A 23,141-nucleotide genomic window follows, 5' to 3' on the forward strand; every position below is an offset into this window, starting at 1 on the left:
GTCAATAGAATTAATGCTAGGAATTGTCAAACTAATTAAAAGTAGGAAGGTATATTAACCTCAAGGAGCTGTGATCAAATGAATGCCAAAAAAAGCAAATGGGAGGTAGAAAATAGTATTCACAATGTTGCCTCTGTATAGCTAAGTTATACCCTAGATACACTTTAGCCAGTGGTAGCTATGAAAGTACACACAGTAAATAAGCCAGGAGGATTTTCTCTTTCCTCCTCAGCAGTTTACAGTTGGCTTGCAGATGGCTGCTGTCTCAACTCAGTGTAATCCAATCAACCAGCCTCACTGTCCTACACTCACCTAGAAGAGTCTTTTTTTTTTTTTTAGGTGAAAACCAGCTGCTTCTTCCTGATGATTTTGGCACACGGGATGTAGGAACAGCACTTCCTCTCACTCAGCATGTGTCCATGGCTCTCAAGGTCAAAACTGCTGAAACCAAGGTAAAAAGCATTGAGTTTGTTTAGCATTGTGTGTCACTGGGTAGCATGGAGGGAAGCAGACAGATACTGAGGGGCTTGGAAGAGCTCTTGTTTCCTTCTTACAGAGTGTTCTTCAGTGTTCTCTTCCTGATAAATAAAAGGACACTTTATACTGTAGTGCTGGTAGTAAGTACTGCAAAGTACATCCTATAAGAAGGATTTTAAAATATGTAATGTAATTCCATTTATGAGATAGAATTCTTTCAAGTGTCTAATAAAATCCTACATTTGGTGATACCAGTGGTTTCATAAGATTCTTTCCTTAAGTTGTTTTAAGGTATAATAAATGACCCTGTCGTTTATGACTTGTGCTTTTGCTTTGAAACATCTCAGGACTTCCAGAGGGAAAAAGTAGCTGGAAAATAAATAGTACTCTGAGATTTAAAAAATATATGTTTAAATTTCAGTAGAAAGGTCAAATAAAAAGTAGAATGTGATACAGCTGGAAAAAATTCACATTTGTTCTCATTTTCATGATACGTGCATCTCCTTAGCTTACTCAACTGAGCAAAGCATGCTATGCCTAGCAGTACATCACTGCATCCCTAAAACAGGGATCAAGGGTATTTTGGTAGAAAGAGAAAAATCCTGGGCCTTTGATGCCCATGAAGGTTTGTTGCTGACTTCAAGAGATGTCAGAAATTCACCTACTGTAATTAGAGGTGAGCAGGTCAGCGGCTCGCAGCCGTCCTGCAGCTCTGTTGATTTTCACTGCAGTTTTTACAGTACAAATCCCCATCTAGGGCAGATGAGTCTTCAAGGAGGTGGTTGCTAGAGGAGGGGCAGTGGATAAAGTAGCATTACAGGAAGTGCACGTCTTCTCAGAGCTGTGGCATAAAAATGATTGCCACCAAAACTATGCCCGAGGTGAAACTTCCAGCACTTAGAGGCGCTGTGAGGGGGTAGGAGGTAGCATGGCCACCAAACCTGCACGTGACAATTAACATCATAGTGGTCATGGTGTACACTGTGGAAAAGAAGGGATCAAATGGGTTATTTGGTCAATCTTTATTTGGAATAAGTCTAAAGAGAGTGGAAATGGTAAAGTTGTATTTAGCTCCTGGACCAAACTGCTTGAAGAGAGATTAATCATTCTCAGTGTTTTGCTTGGGCTCCTTTTGACGTTGGGAATAAAGAAAAGACTCTCCTGGACTTTTCCCTGTTTGTACAGGCATGATGGATTTCTCTCCTGTTGTATTAGGAGCTAAAGCTCCTTGATGTGTCTCCTTGTGGGATATAGATGCAGTATTCAATGTTCAGCAGTTTACAATATTTAGCAATACAAAAATAAGGAGTTTGCTAATTTGACAATATCCCCACTTCTGTCAGTGTTGGGTGGTTCCATACATACTTTATCTACCACACAGGCAGTCAAAGAACTGAGGCCAGAAATGATCATGTTAGAGATGAAGCTCCACCCAGAGAGGCATCTGGATTTGCTTTGAAGGATCTATTATTTCTAAAGGCAGTTTGTTCCACTGCCTAATTGTCCTTACAGTCAAAAATGTCCCTCACACACATTTCAAATTTGTCTAGCTATAACTTGCAGCTGTTTACTTCTTGTAGCTTTTCTGATAGATTAAAGAGCCTTTAAGTACCTGGTATTTTCTGCCTGCGAAGGTACTTATCCATCATTATCAAATCAGCCCTCAGAGCTAAACAGATTGACCTCTTTAGGACTCTAGTCCTAATAAAAAAAACCCAACCCAACAGAACCACCACCAACAAAAAACCCCAAACCAACCCAACCTAAAAAGGAAACCCCACCCCCCTCCCCCCAAAAAACCTCCAGACAACAAATCAAAACATTTCTACCCATCAGCTCCCTTTTGTGGCTCCTCTCTGCACCTTCTTGATTTCTTGACTTGTTTTGCATCACAATATTGCAAGAGAAGCTCATCAAACTGAGCTAATATGAGCTAATGCTCATCTACAGCTTTTCTTGGAGTCATTGCCTCCTTGAGTAAGGGCCCCTTTTATCAGCATGTAGCAAACTAGATGCAAATGGAAGCTGTCCTTTAGAGCTGCCTTATGCTTTGTATTTTTCAGTGCAATCTTACTTGCCAACTGAGTTTAATTTAAAAATAGAGACCTAAAAAATATTCTATACCTTCTATTTTTTTTCTTTATTAATTTTGAATTGCTTGTCAAGAATGTTATTCAACTTTACCCTCAAAATCCACAGCAGGGAAAAGGGCACTCAATAACCAGTTGTGAACAAAATTCTTGAATAAAGCCAATCAATAAAAAGGGCATGTCTCCTTCAAACCTGGCAAAATGGAGAGGATGTTTGGAAATTTGCAGTCTCTTACACGTTTGGGTTTTGGGTTGATTCCTTTAGTCTTAATTGTTCTCAACATAATCTCTCCTCCTTGTAGTTATGAATGAGCAGTTACTCTTTTGCCCACTTCAGTCCCTGTAACCAAGCTACACACGTGATTCTTTTTACCTTTCTCCAGGACTGAGTTCTGTCTTTCTATTAGTTGTTAATTTTTTCTAAAGTTCATACTAATTGAAAATTTGGTGTCAGCTTTTGAAAGGGTAAACACTGGCTTCTTTTGGATGGGTACAGTGCTTCACTATGCTCAGTACATAATCCCTGCTTGCCATTCTGATGCACTGAAAACTTGCATTTAGTTTACTGCTTCGTTTAGGCAGGGCCACTGTTCATGGATTTACTTTTCAATCAGTACCTGTATTTGGAACATTTCACCATCCTAGTCTTCATTTTTCCTTTTAAATTTCTTTTTGGTCAACATAGCCAAGAAATCCTGTAAAACATCAAAACTTCCAAACTCATTTTGCTGCCAGCTTAATTCCATTGATCTCAGGGGAAATTCAGTATGGGATCTTGCAGGGCACACAGAAATGTGCAGGCTGAAGTATATTTAATTAATAATGGGATCACCATAGTAATTATGTTCCCCTTAGATCATTACTGCATAGTTTGGGAATCTATGGTGGTCTTACCAGGTAAACACACAGTGCTCATTTCAAATATTCAATAGCCAAACTGAAGGAAGGGCAAGAACATTCTGAAATCATTACATGTGTTGTGCCTGGACTAAGAATTTATACAACATCTACCTCTAAACCAGCAACTGGAATGCTTTAATGGAAAAAAATAAAATGTAGCCCCAGATCCTTCCATTGCCAGCAGCATTCAGCACCCCATTAAGATGCACAATATGGGACTGGTAGCAATTCTCTCGACTATCACTACCTTTCTCATGACTGCTTTCCTTTTCAGAGGAATGTAAAGAATAGAAGATGTAGGCTGGAGTGGATGGGCAAAGAAGAATATGAGGCAATAAACAGTTGGGAGTTAAAAAATGGCCACTGAAAGAGGAAAAGAAGTTAAGAAAGAGGAAAGGAGAAATGCAACATATGATACGACATACGATAAAACACTAGTTAGAGTGGAAAATACAACAGCATTTTGAGTCCATAGGAAAGAAAAACTCATTTCACTAACCACTCTACCAACTGTAGTAAACATCCTCAGTTTTATGTTCTTAAGCAAGGACACAATCATGCCCAATTAGCTGCTCCAGTTTGATGCATAGAGATATCTAGTTCTGATGCCTGCTGATTCCCTTTAAAAAAATAAAAGCCCAAATAAACATCTGGGATGTCATTATATCATCACAGAAAAAACCAGAAATTAAAGTGTTCTGCATTAGCAAGACTATTATTACCAAACTTATTAACTTTCAGAACGTGATTTTGCATTATACCTGTAGGAAGGAATACAAATCCCAGGCTCTGCATAATTCAAGAGGCCAACTTAGAAGATCAGAGATATGTTTGCTTGAAATCATCTCAAGGCATTTTATTACCTTTATCAGGAGAAAGATAACAGGTTTTTCTCTGGCTTCCTTGCTTCTGAAACTTCAGTTTAGAAATTAAGACACTGAAGTGAAAGTAAATTAAATACTTAACAATAGCAAAGTCTCTTATGAAACATGTTGTTTATATAAATCTGCATATACTGCTCCTCTTTGTTTAAAGACCTAGTATTTGATCATAAGATAGTGGTTGCTTTATGAAACTCATAGGGGTATTTTTTCAATTTGGACTTGGAATTCATTTAGAATTAAGCCACAAACAATTGAACTTTGAAAAATATTTAACAGATATCCCTCATTACTCATTTAAGCTGTCTACATCCTTACTTTTGGAAGTAAGCCCTAGGATGACATGTTTTCTAGAAGCTGGGAAACTTAATAGTTATTGCTTCACCATTTTCTACATTCGGTTTGTATATAGTTTCAACATAATTACAAGGATGGCTTTCCTTTTAAGATAAAAACTAAGCTAAAACTAGGTTAAAAACTAGTTAAGCATCTGGATCAGCTTAAATTTTCAAAGTCTCCTGTGTAATAACTGTCAAGAAACGTGCTTCTAATTCTCTGAACACTTGTAAATCCAATAAATAGTTGGTATAAAATAGGATAAAATAAAGAAGCATGCATTAGAACCAGATATTAGGATCTGAAATCTACCAAAGACCCTTTAGTAATTTTATGTAATTGGCAACAGCGAAAATTCTGTCTAAATACTTTGTTTTCTAAATCATTGTTTTTCTCACATTGTGATGAACAGAAGTCTGGAGTTATGTACTGACAACTGTGTGCCTAATGTAAACATGGCATTAGGTTTTCCTGTCTTGTTCCCTTTTCCAGGTTGTTCTGGTGAACCTGTTGGTATGCATGGTAGTGTTCTACACCGTGTATTATGTGGTCCTGTCTGTGTGCTTCGCAGTGTTCAAGTAAGATTTCTTTGTCTTTAGTCTAATATGACATCATACTACATCTACATTCAGTGGGTAGGGCTATGACTGGAGAGGCATCCAGACTGGAGGCATCCCCTCCCAGTTACCCCACAAACATGTTTTTTAAGTTTAGTTGAATTATTGTTCCCAAACCTCCGTTCAAGTGCACAAACTGGCAAACGGAGACTTCAAATGAACGTAAAAATGTTGGGTTTAATCTACCTCCTTGCACTTGCATCCTGTAAATAAATGGATGTAAAAGCCAAGGTGAAATTGAAAAAAGAGAAGAAAGGTTTTTTTTTTAGCTGACAAAAAAGACAAATTATGTTCCCTTAGGAAGTTGATCAGCATGAATAGAGACAGACATGTCCTGAAGTGGAGATCATGGGCATTGTGTGCAAGGGCAATAATGGGACTTAGTCTGTGAAAACACAGGGTATTGCATTGAATCTATATTCAAAAGCACCAAGATGTGTCATGTAATAGAATCCCAGAATCACAGACTGGTTTGGGTTGGAAGGAACCTCAGAGACCATCTAGCTCTACCCCTCCTGCCATGGCAGGGACACTCTCCACTAGAACAGGTTGCCCAAAGCCCCATCCAGCTCGGCCTTGGACACTGCCAGGGAGGGGGCAGCCACAGCTGCTCTGGGCAGCCTGTGCCAGGGCCTCACCACCCTCACAGGGAAGAATTTCTGTCTAATATCTGATGTAAATCTGACCTGTTTTAGCTTATGGACATTACCCCTTGTCCTGTCACTACAGTAACCATCACAACTATAATCACTAACGTTTCATCCAAAAGCTTAGGTTAAATTTGTGTTTTCTGTCTCCACAGGATTAGGATGTTGGATGGTTTGGCACCTTTTGATTTTAAGACAAATCCCTCGTGGATTAACCCATATTATTTAGGTAACTGAAATTTGTTTTTCTCTTTTTTTCCCAGCCAAGAAAATTGCTTTAATCTGGATGTAAACTTGTCTTCCTTATGGGCATTATTTTACTGCTGCTTTAGTAGTACTAGAGATTCCTCTATTTTAACTACACTGCATTTAAATGCTTATTCATCTTCCCTGCACTTCTCACTTCTGTGTTTCTTTTTATCATTCAAGTGTTTGTTAGGCTTTTCCTTGAGCTGTTCTTCTGATCTTGCCTCATCTGAAGAAAACATGCTGCTTTTGGCAGGATGCTTCATTTTCACTGCAGAACTATTACCTATTCTCTGTAAAGTTCCTCCACAAAGTTGTTAAATTTAATTTTCATACTGCAGCAAATTTCTTATGAATCATATTGGATCCAGATCTGAATAAAAGGTCACATTTAACTAATAAAAACCTTGCTTTGGTAATGCCAGAACACAGTGGGCATTAAAATTTAAGGGTTTGATTGTAGCTCAGTCCCTAAGCATATCTTTATAAATACTAATACAAATTTCTGCATTTTTCTCTGAAGCTCTCAAAATATATTCTTTTTCCTAAGCTGTCACTCATGTCATGCATACATGAAATTTTACTGTATTTGTAATCCATTTTACAAAGGCAAACGACATCATCTGTCAGTCAGGCAAGTAAACCTCAGAAGTAAATGGGTTAGTTCCTCATGTTAAAAAGAGTAATAAAAATGTATGGATATTTGTACAGTGTCAGCACTGATTCCAGATGAAAAAAGGGCATTTCAGTTGTAGCAATGGAAAAGGAAATGAAATCATATTCCATTAGAACCACTTCTCAGGGCCCTAATGTAATTACTCTATCTCAATATGATTTTTTCCCCCAAAATGGTATCAGCTAGTTTGATGCTGCGTGTTTATATGCCAAAGACAGCAACTCTGTCATGCAACTGATTCCTAGTCCACCCCCCTTTCTGTCCACCCAACGAAATAACATGGAACAGCAAAACATAACAGGCTCTGTTTGAAATCTATGGCCACACGGACAGGACAAAGGTCTCTGAGTGATGCTGCAAATGAGAATTGCTCAAGAGTGCCACTAGAGCCTGTTACCACCAGAATTGTGTCTTTAAAAGGCAACCTCAAAATACAAATGGAAATATCGTTACTGGCCCAGTTTTGCAAAGAAGTTTACAGACCATCTATCTGCACTAAGCATTCTTTACAAATTATCAAAATACTGGGATAATTTAAAGGGAAATAATGAAATGCAATAAACTAAAAATCCTGAAATGGATTGGCAAACATCACAACTCTTGAAGTGTTATTTCCCATTTACTCTCTGCTCTGCCTCCCCTTGCATGTCCTGTCTTTAAATTGTCCTGATGTGTGTGTGTATATATATAAACACATATTAGAGATACACACACACACATACACACACAGAAACACACACGTGTATAACTCTTGAAGTGTTATTTCCCATTTACCTGAGAACATGTATTTTTTTCTAGTTTTCTTATTTTTTACATTTGTTTAAACTGCTGGGTGAAAGACCCTTATTACAGTAGGATCTAACTGACTCAGTAAGAAAACAACAAAATTGAAAGGCAAAAAAATGCTTCCAAATATACAACTTAAATACAGTGAAAAAGCCAGCAATGGTCTTGCTACTCTCAGCTACAGTAGTTTCAGGCATTATGCTACTGCAGCAGTAACAACATTAAATAATTCCATTTAAAATGGAACTTTTATATGCCCGTGTAGTTAAAAAGAAGAACAAAACGCATTCAGAGGGAAAAACTGTGGATTACAAATGCACAGTTATGGCCTGTTGAATGGGAATTCAGGACTACAGGTAGAAGACACATCACACGTTTTCCATTCAACCCAACTGTCCCAGGCAGCCACCGAGCACGAAGTCAGCCTCTGCTCTAAAATTGATTCTTTCTGAGCCCATCACACGTAGTAGGGAGCAAAGACGCTGACAGCTAAGCACCGCTCCATTGCTGTGGCAGGGAACACAGCTCATCAGAGGAGGGTCCTCACCCTTCCCCGGGCAGCTGCCCTGTGCCTCCCCATCAGTTTCCCTGCGGCAGCAGGAGGCAGGCATTGCCCACACCAGCGCCTCTGCGGGGCTGCCTCCCGCCTCAGGCAGGGCGGTCAGTGCCGCTGGTGGCACGGGCACGGCCTGGCACAACCAGAGCAAGTGCCAGGGGACAGAAACACACCATTTCATCCCCGAGAGAAGGAATTTTCATCGTCAGATAACTTTAATAGTTTCTTTTGGCAGCATAGCCTAGTTACTATCACTTTGGTGGGACTCCCCCTTCGTGGTTTAAGAGCAGCCAGGGCCAGCGGCTGAGTGTCAGGCCTGGCGACAACATGGCAGCTGTGGCAGCCTTGCTGTCAACACTGAGGGGAGCCAGGATCCTCCGTGTACCTGCCGTCAGATCTGCTTGGCTGGATGGCCTCTGCTCACCTTGTAGGCTCTCTGCTCTGCCTCCCCTTGCATGTCTTGTCTTTAAATTGTCCTGATGTGTGTGTGTGTGTGTATAAACACATATCAGAGATACACACACACACATACACACACAGAAACACACACGTGTGTACTTGATGCAGTGAGGTTCACAGGGAGGAAGGTAGGAAGTTTCTCACCCAGCATAACTCTTTAACCACACACTCCTATTTTGAATGGGAAAAATTAAATCAACAGCAATATCAGCCAAATCTGTTTGGAGCCACGTGCAAAGATTAGGTGATCCCTAAGTAACATTTCCACCCCATTTCTCCTGCAGGCTGTGGGAACTGGCCATAGTTCTGTTAATCCTGATATATTTCCAGGTCTATAGACAGATCAGGACTACCCACACAGGTGTCTCTGGCAAAATTAGAAATTAACTTTATAATGAAAACATGAGTATAATGTTCAGTCTTGTAAAACATAATTTGCAAAGCTGCCTCAGACATTTCGGATTCCCATTGCTATTCTTTTGAATATAAGACTAAAGCCTTTCAGAACTGTGTTTGGTATCAGTTTCCCATTTCCATTTCCAGTTCTTGTGATATCATTGGAAATAACTTTCTTCACTTGTGGTCTGCTGTTTGCCCTGGTTGTGGAAGAATGGGTTTGGGATTATGCTGTAACAGTTACTATTATTCATATCATCATAACTTCAGTGGGTAAGTAGGCTTACTGATAAATAAATGCACAGAATCACGAATTGAAGGACCAAGGAACTATGATTCATCTACTGTGTTACTGGATGAATTTATAATTTTTCATCAAAGCTAAATAAATACATAGCTCTAAATCCCACCCATACGACTCATGCATATACTGAAACCCTGCCATTTAAAATGCAATTCTGGTTTGGTTGTAGAATTTTAAGACGCTATTTTTTTAATAAAAAATGCAGAGCTTTGGTGTGTAACCTAACAGTTCACATCAAACAGATCCAGCCTAGAGTTCTGCATTTAGGAGGTGTGTTTTTCTCTAAAATAAGAAATTACTAGCTGTCCATGTCCTGACACTTTAAGATCTACTCATTAACACTTCAGCTCTAGTTCAGAGCAAAAATGAGGCTTCCTTCAGCAAAGCCAATTCGAAGTTTTTAAGTTGGATGATTTGAACTAAATCTCATTGAGGAAAATAAAGCATTTCACCACAGAAGCATCTTTATTTTTTTCTTCTCTTTTTTTTTTTTTCTGAAACTCTTCACCTCAAAGAAAAGAAAATGAAATGAATTGGCTGCTGTAAATGAGACTCATCATCACTTTTTGCCACTCTCTAGTAACCTGCTCCAACTTCTCCTGCCATTTAGGAAAATGTATTTTAACTGTATCCTTGCCAGATCCCATTTGGTGATTCTTTTCCCCTAAAACAATGATCGTAGTATTTTTATTCTAGAATTTAGAAATAGGAGAAATATCACTGACAAATTAGGAGTCCCACCCTCCTACATAATAATTCATCTTTCATATTTCAATAGTATGTCCATTCATCTTTTAGCACTTTATACAGATGGACATTCCCTAATTCCTATAACAAGTTAAGCCTGACACCAACAGAGTCTTCATTAAAAAAAAATTAAGCATAATTTCTCATTTACTGAATTTGATTTCCTGGAATCTAAACTACTGTTATTCCTTATTAATAACTTTTGCATTTAAATCAACGAATTGACAACTGCAACAAAACCTGCTTTGTATATACTTTATATGGGAAAGTATCTTCTATCATCATTTCAGGTGGTGCATATTGCTGTCCAAAGAACCCCAGATTTGTTATTGTTTCTTTCTCTGGTCATACACTGGCCCTGCAGTCGATCACACCGTGGGGATGTGGTTCAGCTTGCATGAGGCAAGGGGAAGTGCCTGAGAGAGGAGAGAGCGTGCTGTGCAAAGGTGCCACCTTGCAGGGTGCAGTCCCAGCCTGTCCTTCATGTGCTGCATCACCTGTTAGACTGAAAATGTCATGCAGCTTAATGTGTTTGGCCTGCAGCCATATGTAGGCGCTCTACCAGGGGCTCGGTGTCTCTGCTGTGCTAAACTGTGTGCAGGCAAGTAATAAAAAAGGCATTTCTTCCTCAGAGAGTCCAACAGTGTCCTTTAGCACATACTTACTAAGTTTAAGACATGCCTTCCAGTGGGATCGCTCACCAGGCAAAGCTTAATGGTTTGGCCAAGTATCTGAATGAGTGGGACCTATGTATGAGTTTGCAGTTTCAGTAAGTGTAAAGTGTGTAATTTATGAGCCATCCCCCAGCAGACCTTGGATAACATAGTGGAACCTTTGCATGTCCCCATCGGTGCTGGTTAAAAATTTACATTTCTCCTTTTCTTCTCCTTGCAGTTATGTCTGAATTCCCCCTGATGCTGCACTGGTGGCTGGCATTAGGTATAATTACATTCTTTAAAGTTCCAATTGTTAGCCTCTGTGTAGAAAATTAGTATTTACAGTCTGAATTGTTTCTCTTAAATGTCTGTTATCTTAGTTCTTGGAGAACTGTTGACATTTAGAGAAGAAATATATGCTTTTCATTTATTCTTCTTTTAATGACACAGGCAAGTACCACGGGGTTAACATTTGCCTTGCCTTAAAACATCTTCTGTTTCAAGACCAGAACGTACTCAGCTTATCTTAACTTTGCTAACAAAACAGCAGATACGCTCACGTTCTCGAAGTGAATCACGATCAAGTCCCGACTATATGAATCTGTCTCACTTAATTCAGGTGTCATAAAGACAGTTGTTCCTTCACTCCCTTTATAATCAATGGAAAGAAACAGGCAGCTTCAGAATCAACTGTTATAAGCACTATGCACAGGTACTTAATACAGAGAAGATAAATCCCAGTCATCACATTTCCTTAGTGTGAATGACAAACCTACATTTCTGAATGTTTAATTTTCTGTAAAATTAAAAGCACAGCTCTATACTAGAATATATCATCTTGAAAAATATCTAAAGGAAAAAGCACTGGCTTCTGTTCTTCTTTCTTACATGATGGATAACAAGGATGGACAGCTGCAGTAAATCCCTAAATGATGGGGACGGGCACGTAAATTCCCTGTCCTACAACTGGTTGTGCATCAGCAGCTGCTGGGGCTGATATCTTTGCAGGTGGTTAAAGCCTTGGGCAAAATGTTTAAGTAGACAGGCCATTTTTTAAAAAATTGAAGATAAAAAGAGCGTCTGTTGGAAGTTTTATCATAACATTTGTATTCCACTATAAAAATTAATGTAAAACAGTTGTATATTTTCTTTCAGGATCTGGAGTAATTTCAATGATTTGTGGAGGACAGATTTTGGCATACTGCTTGTTCAAAGACAACTTCATTTACCCAGTTCTGGATGATTTTTGAAAAGGAAAATTAGAACTTGCCTTCATATTTGCAAGAATTCTAAGGCTTCATTAACAACGTAATTAAAATCATGTTAGCAACTGTCTAATTGTAAAGCTAATATTCAGCTTACCATACCTCTTGTATCTTGCATTTGTTTGCAGTGTCAGTGTTGTCACTTTCAGCTGTTGTTTGTAATCAGTTTTAGCTTTTCTATGTACATTTTCCATTAAGCAAATAATGAGAGACACTGTCTCTTTTTTAAAGAAACACTAAACCCTGAGGAGGCTGAGAGCCATGATGCAACAGCCTTGCAAAAGCCTACAAGGAAGAGGAGAGGACAGATTTGAATTTCATGTTTGCAGGGAGCTTGTTACCCATTGTGTTTTATGAAATGCCAGCTCCAGCTTAGGCTGGAGTGTGACCTCTCACAAATGCTGCAAAACTTTAAAGTCACCCTGTCTGGCACAAATCACTGCAGGTTTAAAGCAGTCTCCCCTGGCAAAGCCCTGGCCAAGAAGAACCCATGGACAGCCCATAGCTCTGCGTCTCTTCCCGTCTTACAGCTCTCACCTAGAAGCTGCCCAGGCCAACAGCAGGCAGGCATACAACCCCCAGTGTTTGGCTGACCCCCTTGCTTCCATGGGTGGTACAAACAAATGCTTTCTGTAGCAGCTCCAGGCAATTCCATCTTTCACTGCGGATCCATCTATGGTCTGGCTGGGCTGGAATGAGGAAAGGCAGATGCTATTTCGTTTTACATATTCCTTTCTCTCTGTCCCAGCTGCCTGTGGCCAATGCCAAAGTTCCAGTCTGTGTGTAGTGGTGATTAAAAAGCAACAAACAAGCCACAGCAGTGGCTTCCAGGAAATCTTTATCTCTTTAACCCTAATGAAGATGTAACTGCAAAATTGCTAGAAGGCGACTTCATCTTAAGTACAGTACCAGTGATTGGATTTCAACTGCAGTTTGCTTAGAAGGGCAGGGCTGGGTTGCTGTTTGCACAGGAGTGCTGAATGTTGCGTTTGACTTCATCTTACTCAACAGATAATGCCTCTGAAGGGTCTGTCCCCTGTTGCTCTAATCAAACACCTTAAAATTTATGGCAAATTTTCCAATTTTTAATTAAGCTTCAATACTGAAGGTACATACACAGTGAGCAGCACGTGCCTGAAGACTCCCAGCAGAATGAGTGTCTCTCACGCATGACAGACATGTAAGTGTTTGTAGGGACAGACCAAGTGTGTACATCCACAGCACTGAACAGATGGAGACTTCAGAAGTTATTCAGCATAATATGCTGTGTACTGAAGTCAGCAGGGATAATTCCAGGGAGTGAATTAACTGACCCACACTGGTCACTGCTCTGAACCATGGACCACGTTTAGTTTGATGGATTTGTATCTCCACTAGTGTGCAGGTAACTGACTCCTACTCTGTGCTTGGAAAGCATTTACACACTTCTTCCAGATTTGTTTCAATTCAGAACTATAGAAAAGGATGGGAAGCACGTGTCGCCTAAAGGAAATTCATACCTCTGTCCTCATCCTCACACAGTTTGTGTCTGCAGGTAGTGTGCCATGTGGCAGAACATAAGTGGATTAGGTATCAAGTTAATCCAGGGGTGGAACAAGTTTCTATTTTTAACCCACAGGATTTTCCTCTACGTGTGTCAGCCCAGCTGCAGCCTGTAGTAGCTCTCTTGCCCAGTCCTGACATTTTAAACAGGTTTTTTTCTATTTAAAATCTTAAATCCCCAGCAGGAGATAGCTTCAGACCGATATGAAGAACACTTTAGACCCAGGATTTCTCCAAAGCTCATACAACTAGGCCAGTACTAGAAAAACAATCACAGCAAGAACTCTATGGAGGATTAAAAGCCTTAGTCCATCTATTATGAGTTACCAGCTTTTTGCATTGCTTTCAGATATGGAATGGTGAGACAATTTCAACACTATTTGTTTAATGTTTCCCATCACTTTTATGTTAAGCACCAATGATAAATATTGCACATAATGTTTAAAGCTTACACAAAGTTCATGTTATACAAGTAAATGTTCATCATTTAAGCAACACGAGGTGTACCTGTGTGGGCATTGCTTGGTTAGAAGCCTTCAGAGAGAATATCTAATGCTGTGTGATTTCTGATACACCAAACGAGTCCTTTTGAATATGACCAAGCTGTCTGTTTCTGCAACAGTAATGAAGTTGAGCAATTTGCATGTGACTAATTAATAACAGCCAAGACACAGGTGGGAAGGAAGAGCTGCTGGAGGAAAAGAAGAGCACTGTCATATACGTATCACAACGGACCTGCCAAAGACTACAGGAAAAGACTGCTACAGAAAGCAGAAGGAAAACAGAGAAAACAGCCACAGGGACATGTGTTTGGAAAGAAAAGGAATGATAAAAGCAAGAAATGAGAAGGTAGAAATGGACAGGATCAGTGAAAGGAGTAACAATCTGCCAACTGAACTCATAGCACTGGGGTCTCATGATCTGAGACTTGTATGCTGCAATTTGTCTCTCTGCTGATGTCCACACGACTATAGGAAAGGTGGTTTCCACATCCATGATTACAACTATAGCCTGTGATGATTTGCCTGCTGCTCCTGCCCCAGGATTTGTGGAATTCTTTGCTCCCAAACTCAGCCAAAGCACAGGAATATCCTCTAAGCTAGTTGATGTGGGCTTGGTGTTTTAACCCTTTGTGATACAGTCTAGTAGTCATGAGTGTGCACAGGTATCAGTGGGGTTGTAGACAGTCTAGAAAATACTAGAAGCAGATGAAGACTTTATCCACCTCTAGGCAGACTCTGCAGGGAAGAAGATTGCCAGTTGCAAATACTAGGTACAGAAATCAGTGAAACAGTACAACAAATGGCATACCTTAATAGTACCATCCTTACAGACATTTTAAGAATTGTTTTTCTCCTGAGGCAGATTATAGCTCTACTCAGCATCTCTCTAAATGGCTCTGCATTCATTCTTGCTCCAAATGCTGAAGAGTCCAATAACCAAGACTGTGAGTGAAATGTATTTTTTGGAGACTCTGAGCATATATTCCTAGGCTAACAGCAGTGCCTTCAGTGGAATGTCAAAGTGCTACTTAATCCAAGAAGTTGTTCTGGGACCATCAAACTAACCCAAACATCTAAAAACAGCCCAATGTCCAACTGTGGAGTGCAGACAATGTAAAGGTTTTGAGTTGGTCTTTTTGTAAAAATACTGGTTTAAATCCTTATAATTTCCCAGTGAAATAAAGAGCTGGTTATTCAAACTAAGCCCGTCATTTTCCCACCTCTGTAAATTGCTTGATCAACATTTCTATGGGGTTTTTTTTATTCAAACATAAAAAAGCAAGCAAACTGAAACCCTACAGTACTCATTATTTCTGGATTCCTAAAAATACAGAAATGCAGAATACTGCTGCACCAGTAAGTACAGCAAACACAGTATGAATGGTATTGGAGCAGCAGCAGCGGGTCGATGAGTCACCTGACTGTGGTCTCCTACGCTGGGTATTCAGGCACGGGATTCCTGTGGCAAACAGTCTCCTGGCTGGAAATACCCATCACGACTGAGTGAGGCTTGGTAAACAGAGAAAAGATGTGGAAGCCTTACACATTCTTCATTCCATCATCGGGTGTATATATTGTCACACCGTAATGGTAGATCCTTGTTAATCTCCACAGGTATTTAAAGCTTTAAATATTTTGTATCTTCCAAATGTGACTTACAGAGAATATTTATTTCTTGACTTAAGATCCTGTGTAATGATCCATCTGCTCAGCAATGGCTAATGCCCTAATCTCTCCTTTTTGTGAGCTAATCACAGCCCCAGACAGCAGGCGCTCTCTCACTAGATGTCAGAGAGGATAAAGGGTTTAGGAATGGTTATAAAATTTGATGATGTAATTAATACCTTTTATTATTGGCTTTAAACCTTTTAGTGTGACGCTACGTTTTTAAGACGCAGTCCCGTGTCCCAGCCTCTCCTTTGCTCAGGGAGAATGATATGAATCCTTTTAGAGCAGCAAATCCCTCTGCAGACACACGAAGGTAATTATGCTGTAGGGCAGGCATGGTCCTTGGGGGATTTAGATCCACTCTCCACTTGAGGGGACCAAATGAGAGAGACCTTGCAGTGGCTTCTCAGTTCCCACAAGGCGGGTTCCTCCACAAATAAGGCTAAAAGAAGGGAAAGAGGTGTGCTTCAGTATCATCCTGACATGAAGTTGTAGAATTGGACTGTGGGCTTGGACATCTGGGCATCTGGGAAGTAGCACTACAGCAGCAACTGTGGACAACCAAAATCTGAGGAAGGGCCTTGACCCCAATCTTTTAAGGTTGCCTACCCCTAGAGAGCAGTTGCAATTGAACACAAGGACAGTGGCTGAAACCTGTAAGAAATACGCAAAGGTACTTTCAGTCTCCTGTTGTCCTCCTCCTAAATCAAAGGCCATTACTGTTCTGTATGTTCCTATGGAAAGAAATCCTTATGTGAGATCATTTGTTGTGGATTTGCAAAGTGATTTGTAAACAAAGGAGCCTTTTCTGATTCCCAACAGCAAAGACGCCCTTATCACTATTGGATCAATACTCTATATACTCATGAAGGACCACTTATGTGTACCCAGACCCTCCCTCAGAGCGACCATGCCAGCAGATTTTCAGCAGCAAAAGGAGAAGGGTTGGGATAAAACACAGGTGATGGCAAAATGCTCAAATGCATTAAGAATTACCAATTTCCTAGCAGTCTTCAGACATCTTTGCACTGAAATGATGCCCACATCAGTAGCTTTCAAAATACACTAAAAACACATGTCAGTTCACTTCATTAACCTTGATGAGGGCCCACAAAAAGAAGTACCTTTTAAAAGGACAAAAAGGATCAGTAGGTTTGCTCTCTTATGTGGTACTATCAAAATACTGTAGCTACTAGTCAAATTACATGGGCTAATTCAACACTAAATCCTATGTATACAAATTTGAATTTAGCATTCAAAATTCAACTGAATTCTAAGGACTTGTTTTAACATAACTTCACTGGAAAATTATCATGAATCCTACAGAAGTGGGGAATATTCCTCAGTACAGTCCTTGGAAAGAGGAGAGCAGGCAGCAGCTGGCAAAGGTGGAGAGATAAGGGTGTTTCAAGAACATATCTGCTTCAGCATCCAGGAAGAATGAAAGAGAATTCATTGTATATGAACCAACTCACCTTGCTGGGAGCGATTTTCCATTCTAATAGGAGACGTGCTGGTAACTAGGACCTGGCAAAATTTTTAAGTACCTAATCTATGCATGAATATAATTTGAAGGTGGCAAACCCATCTTTGAACACTATTAACTGTATTTTTCTTGAGAAAGAAAAAAGGTGGAGGGTGTCGTTGCCTGTTCATTTCGATCCCATAAGATCTCAACTGCTCAGTTAGAATCACAAGGGTACCCACAAGAAGAGAACAAGAAGTTTGCCATAACACTGGATACATTCAGTTCAAAAGCAGAAAACTCTCTGGATCAAATTAATCAATCAATGCTTTGGTGGGCCATACTTTCCAGGAGCTTTTTAAGCACACAACCCTTGCTTTAGAAATAAGTTTTATTTCCTGAACATTCACCATGGAAACAATTAAAGAAAAATGCAAGTTGTAATTGAAAAACAACTGATGTTTTTCCATTGTCAGGAAACGAAACAACACTGGGTCTTCAAGTTTGAGCAAATAAAATCAGTTTTGATTAAAACCAAATTTGTATTAAACTGATTTTTTTTCACAAAAAAATTTTGCTTAGGCCAGAAGGTTTATTTATTGAAAAAATATTATTTCCCAAATGTTAATGTTTCATACCTTATTTGTTGAACATATTTTTAGAATGTGTTGTGTATCACTAGATAACATTTGCAGACTGTTCCAGTTGCCGAGGTAACTGTTATTTTAATGATCAGTGGAGGGCTTCATTATGTAAAACATTATGTTAATTTCAAATGCAGAAAATTGATGTCTTGCTGTTACCTTGAAGCTGCTTTTTTTTGTCTCCCCCCCCCCCCACCAAAGTGCCTTTTTCCATGAAAATTAATGGTATGGCTAAGTGCTCCAGTATCCTTTTCATACTGATTCAGGTTGGATCAGAGACAAATAGGACAAAAATGACACCTGACAACCAGCTAACGACCGACGAGGAGATTTCAAACCACCATAGTTGGTACAGAAATAATACAGGAAAAATTGTTCTAGATGCTCTTGATTAAAACACAGAGAAGGTGGAAATTTCACAAAGGTGCATATCTTACTCTAACATATTTTTTAACTTTGAAATATGTTATTGCTTAGTTAAGGAGTTCAAACCATAAAAGACATGCAAGGAATGTTTATGATTAAGTATGAACAAGTATTGTCCGTGATGCAGATCAAGTGACATTCAGCTGGTGCTACTTTTACTAGGTTCTAAATCTAATAATTATTCCAGCAGTAAAAACGCCATGAGTTTATGATTTCACTGCAATCATAACCGCTCTTTCTGAGGCAGTGAGAACCTGGATGCTGAGAGTAGTTTCTGACGCTTTCCCCAATATAAAAAACCCCCAAAACCCACCATAACCCAAACCAAAATCCCCTGCATATTTCAAACTTCTCATAACTAAGTCTCTCACAAATTCTAGGGCTCATATCAGCGACTGCTGCTATAGCACAGCTGCCCCACAGGTGTAAATTGTCTCTGGCTACCAAACACAGCTGAGTTTTGTCACCAGAATCTTTTGCCTCTTCTCCTGAGTTCTGCCTACAGACTGAGTTCAACTCTGAACCTTTAATTCTCTAGGTGGAACTGGATGCTTTCATGTATTAGAAGACAATACACTCAAGATAGCTCATCTGATAGCTCCTGTAGTCTCCTGACACTTCATCGTAATCACCTGATCCATTTTAGAGTCAGGGAACTCTCCTGACAACACTCAAAGTGCATGTTGGTGGAGACTGCATGTATAGGGACTGTAGCCCTTCACTTCACAGAGCTTGTTTGAATCTTCTCCCCAGGATTTCCTCTGCAGGCAAAGCTCTGACTTCAAAAGGCAGCAGCTCTTTCTCAGGTTCTTTACCCATTATCACACCTGGTCTTGTATTTCAACCTCACTACCACGACTTCCCTGCCGTGCTGAGGTTCCCCAATTTGCATACACCCCAATGAGGACTGTGAGGCCAAAACAGAACACTGTAAACAAATAGAATTGTATTAAATCGATTCCACACTGTAAAAAGAACATAGGAAGATACAGCTGGGAATAAGCCATCTATTATCAAATAGGATTAGGAATTAATTTCCCCTTTCTAACAGCTTATGCTTCACTTGTCCACTATGTGTGACCAAATACCTTATCCTGAAAAGCTCTGCTTTCATCCTTGGCATGGTGCAAATAGTTGGCTAAATTTCCAATCCTTAGAGTGATTTAAAACTTTCTGATGGGTAGGTTTCTGCTAGGAAATGCTGATTGCATCAAATCTAAAAATTCCAAGGAAAAATATTCTTTTCTTTGAAATTTGTTGACATAATATAATCAAAATACATACGTTATCCTGTGGATTGCTGAATGACATCAGAACATGAATCAGAACATAAAATAGTAAAAGTCAAACAACAATGGAATAAAGTGAAGCAACACTGAAACAAAATTCCTAAAGTGTATGTTTTATTTTAAACATATTGAGAGATCCATTTAGACATTGTAAAAGACTTTTCAGAATTGGTGTTTAATGGAAAGTTTTAAATTTTTTGGGAACAAGCACATTAAACTACAACAATGTTGTTAGATCACAGCTAGTTCAGACTTTTTAATCTTTTTACAAATACATTTGTTAGATGAATAAATGCTAGTGTGACAAGCTAAGGCAAGTAAAGATTAGTTAAGGAATGGTAGTGAGAAATAATGAATTTTAAGAACAAATATGAAAAGGGAGATCAGGACAAATAACTACAAAAAGGAAGATGTGCTAAGCCTGCTAGAGCTGAAACACACGATGTAGAGAGCAACACATGAGAACAAGTTAGCAAGCAAAGGGCACGTGCTTGGGAGTTCTAATTGACATAAGCTGAGAAATGCAGGAAGTATGGAAAGAATTTAGAGACTAGAATCTGACTTTAATGAAAACAAACTTAAGGATCTGAGACATAAAGTGATATGTAGAGTGGGGAAAAAACATTCTAGATAGCAGTGTTAACAAAAAAAAAAAATATATATATATCTATATCTATATTAACTACCTACATTGACTCCTGTGTGTTTACAGCATCTCTGTATTCTGCCTGATTCATCACCAATAACTAAACAGGATTTTCTCATAAATCTGATACTACCTAGAACATTCAGACAGAAGGGATTAGAGACTACAGTGATGTACAAACTGAGTCAAAAGTCTTAGTCAGTGGGGATTTCCAATGAATTCTTCCCAGAAAAGCTGAAATACAATTAACAGTAGCAAACTTATTTCAAAAGGGTCCCGTCACTGAATAGTAACTTGCAGGTACAACCTTGCAATGGACACCAAATGTGTAAGTTGTATCTTTGTGGCACTACTGAATTCCAAGCTGTCCACAGTCTGCAAATACTTCCTGGTGACCTAGAAACATTTCATGTACTGTGACTTCTCTTTGTTTCTAAGTTTCAGTAATTTGAATGTTATCAACACAATGAAATGCTTCATTAGCGTAAGACATCGCTATAAATCAAGCATTCTGAGTCAGAAAACACGGGAGAGTTTTTTGTTTGCAGCCTTCCCTCACACAAGTTAATGTGTGCATGATGATTGTCTTTGAATTACATTTAGTACGTACTACTCTCTCAAGAGTCTTGCCTGGTTCAGTGCCCAGCATGGATGAATAAGAAGGGGAGAATAAGGCTGAAGGGATAGTCTCAGTTTGGAGTGCACCAGAAACGGAGTAATTCACATGCATACGTTTGAAAACCCGGAGTTCCTGTTCTGCTCCTCTGCCCTGAGACCAGTGAGGCTGATCTCCACAGGAACAAAGACCACAGCAGTTTCTCCACAACCCCAAGCAGATGTAGTGATTATTTGTATGTGGTTTGCATGAGGAAACCACTCATCGCAGAGTTAGCATGTCAGGAGATCCAAGATCTCAAGCAGTGCTTTACAGTAATCCTTTCGGTGCCTTGACAGCAATGCAAACGTTGGTTCGTCCTTCCCAGCCTCAACTTGCCTGGCTGCTGCTTCAGTCTGTTGGCTCTCCTGGCTTTGGCAGACACAGCGCTCTGTGCTATGACAAACCCTCCTGCCTGGGTGCTTACTAATCACATCCCCTTGTACCTCGGCCCTGTGCTGAGCCGAATGGGGTCAGTTCCCATGGCGAGGCAGGTTGCACAGGCCTTGCAGTCATTCTCACTCCTTACTGAGCTCTTCCCCTTCGAGCAGCCCTTGGAAGCTCACACGGGCACCGTGCAGGGGCAGGCCATCCATCTTCCAGCGCTCGTGAAGTGCTCCCACCCTCACATCACCCACGCAGCGTGGAGCGTCCTGGCCATCGGCCCACACCTCCACCCGCCCCAAGCACTCACAGACCCCCCACCACCCGCGGTGCCTCGGGTCCGTGTCCAGCTCGCAAGGGAGACATATGGCCCCGCCGGCCTCCCGCAGGGCTCGGACGTGGCAGGAAGGCCGCCTCAGGGAAGCCGCGCCGAAGCCGGACACCTCAGGGAGGCCACACGGTCCAACGCCCGTCCTCCCGCCCTGTGCGGGCCCCACGTCCCGCCGCGTCGGGGTGGCCCTGCCAGAGGACAGAGCGGAGCGGGCGGGCAGGGGAAGCCCCGACGGCACCACGGCGGGAGGCCCCGCGCCGAACCCCTCACGAAGATGCGGCAGGAACACACACGGCCGAGACGCCCTCGGCCCCCCATGACTCGCCCCGCGCGGGGAACGCGCCGAGCGCTGCTGGCCCGCGGATCGGGCGGCGGGGGAGGGGGTCAGGGTCGGGCGGCCCCTCGGGAGGGCGCCGGCCCCGCCCTCTGGCCGGGCGGGCCTCTCCGCCGCAGGGCCGGGCGCTGCCGATAACCGCGGCGGCCGACGGCGCGGGCAGGTGGCGGCCGAGAGGCGAAGCCGCTGCCGCTCCGAGGGGACTCGGGACGGCGAAGCAGCAGAAGAGCCGCTGAAAGGAGGAGCCCGTCCCTCCCGCGCCCGAGGCAGCGGCGGGCAGGGTGACCCGGGAAGATGGTGACTGTGGTGACGAAGCTGGTGCACTACCTGCACCTGAGGTAAGGGCGGGCGCGGGAGGGACACCCGGGCGGCCGCCGCGCCGCTCCCGTCCCGCCGGGCGCTGCCGCGGGGCGCGGGCTGCCCGCGCCGGGACACAGCGCTCGCCCCGGCCTCTTCTCCTTGTCCCGCGGGTCGCGGCGCCGGCGCCGGGCTGCGCCGAACCGATCGTGTGGGAAACTTCGGCCGCTGCCGGGAGGGCGCGTTACGATGTGGCAGGGAAACGAGCCCCGGTTTGCGGGGCTGGCGCCGCGGGCGGCAGCGTGTCCGCCCCCGCAGCCGGGAGCTGACCCGGGCGGCCGGGCCCGTGCTCGCTGCCGGTGGCCTCGGGCTCCTTCCAGCCGGCGCCCCGAGGAAAACGGCGGTTACGATTCGATAGGCTGGAAGGTTGAGGGCCCCGCGATGACAACACGGACGGGGCGAGCTGCGGGGTGGCTCTTCCCTGCATCCCTTCCAGGGGGATGCGTTGCGAAGCGTCTGTGGCCCAGCGGCACCTACTGGAGTTAGAATCTCGCGGGTAAATGGAAATGTTCTCCCTTTGAGGGGAAACTAAAAACTAAAAACTAAAGCAAAAGGTGATGTTCCACTCGTATCTTGTTGAATCGCAGTTTTCCTCCCGTGTGTAAACGCGTAATGAGCACCAGAAGACTTCACTGAAAGCGCAAAGGAAATGTGTCAAGAGGGCGGGTACAGCGAGCCAGAGATGCTGTTTGAGAAGGCAGCAGTAGCTGTGTGCAGCGTTCTCAGGGAAGGCATGCCAGCTCTGGGAACTGGTGTCAGAGCAGCTCTTCCAAGTTAGCCACAGGAACCAGGGGAAAAAAGGGCGATAAATGCTCCTGTAACTTTTTATTGGCATGATTTAAGACTTTATTCCTGGGA

General features: G+C 41.8%; 1 protein-coding gene across 1 annotated transcript; it reads left to right on the forward strand.

Moving 5' to 3' along the window:
* Positions 1–419: 419 nt before the first annotated feature.
* On the forward strand, positions 420–12,024 carry TMEM244 (transmembrane protein 244; the record flags this gene model as incomplete). Its single annotated transcript, XM_084261395.1, has 6 exons — positions 420–452; positions 5,177–5,262; positions 6,104–6,177; positions 9,215–9,340; positions 11,013–11,057; positions 11,930–12,024. The coding sequence occupies 6 exons, from the start codon at positions 420–422 to the stop codon at positions 12,022–12,024; spliced, it is 459 nt and encodes a 152-aa protein (XP_084117521.1).
* Between the last annotated feature and the right edge of the window lie 11,117 nt (positions 12,025–23,141).

This window comes from Gallinula chloropus, assembly GCF_964237585.1.
Source record: "Gallinula chloropus genome assembly, chromosome: 3".
Taxonomy (NCBI): Eukaryota; Metazoa; Chordata; class Aves; order Gruiformes; family Rallidae; genus Gallinula; species Gallinula chloropus.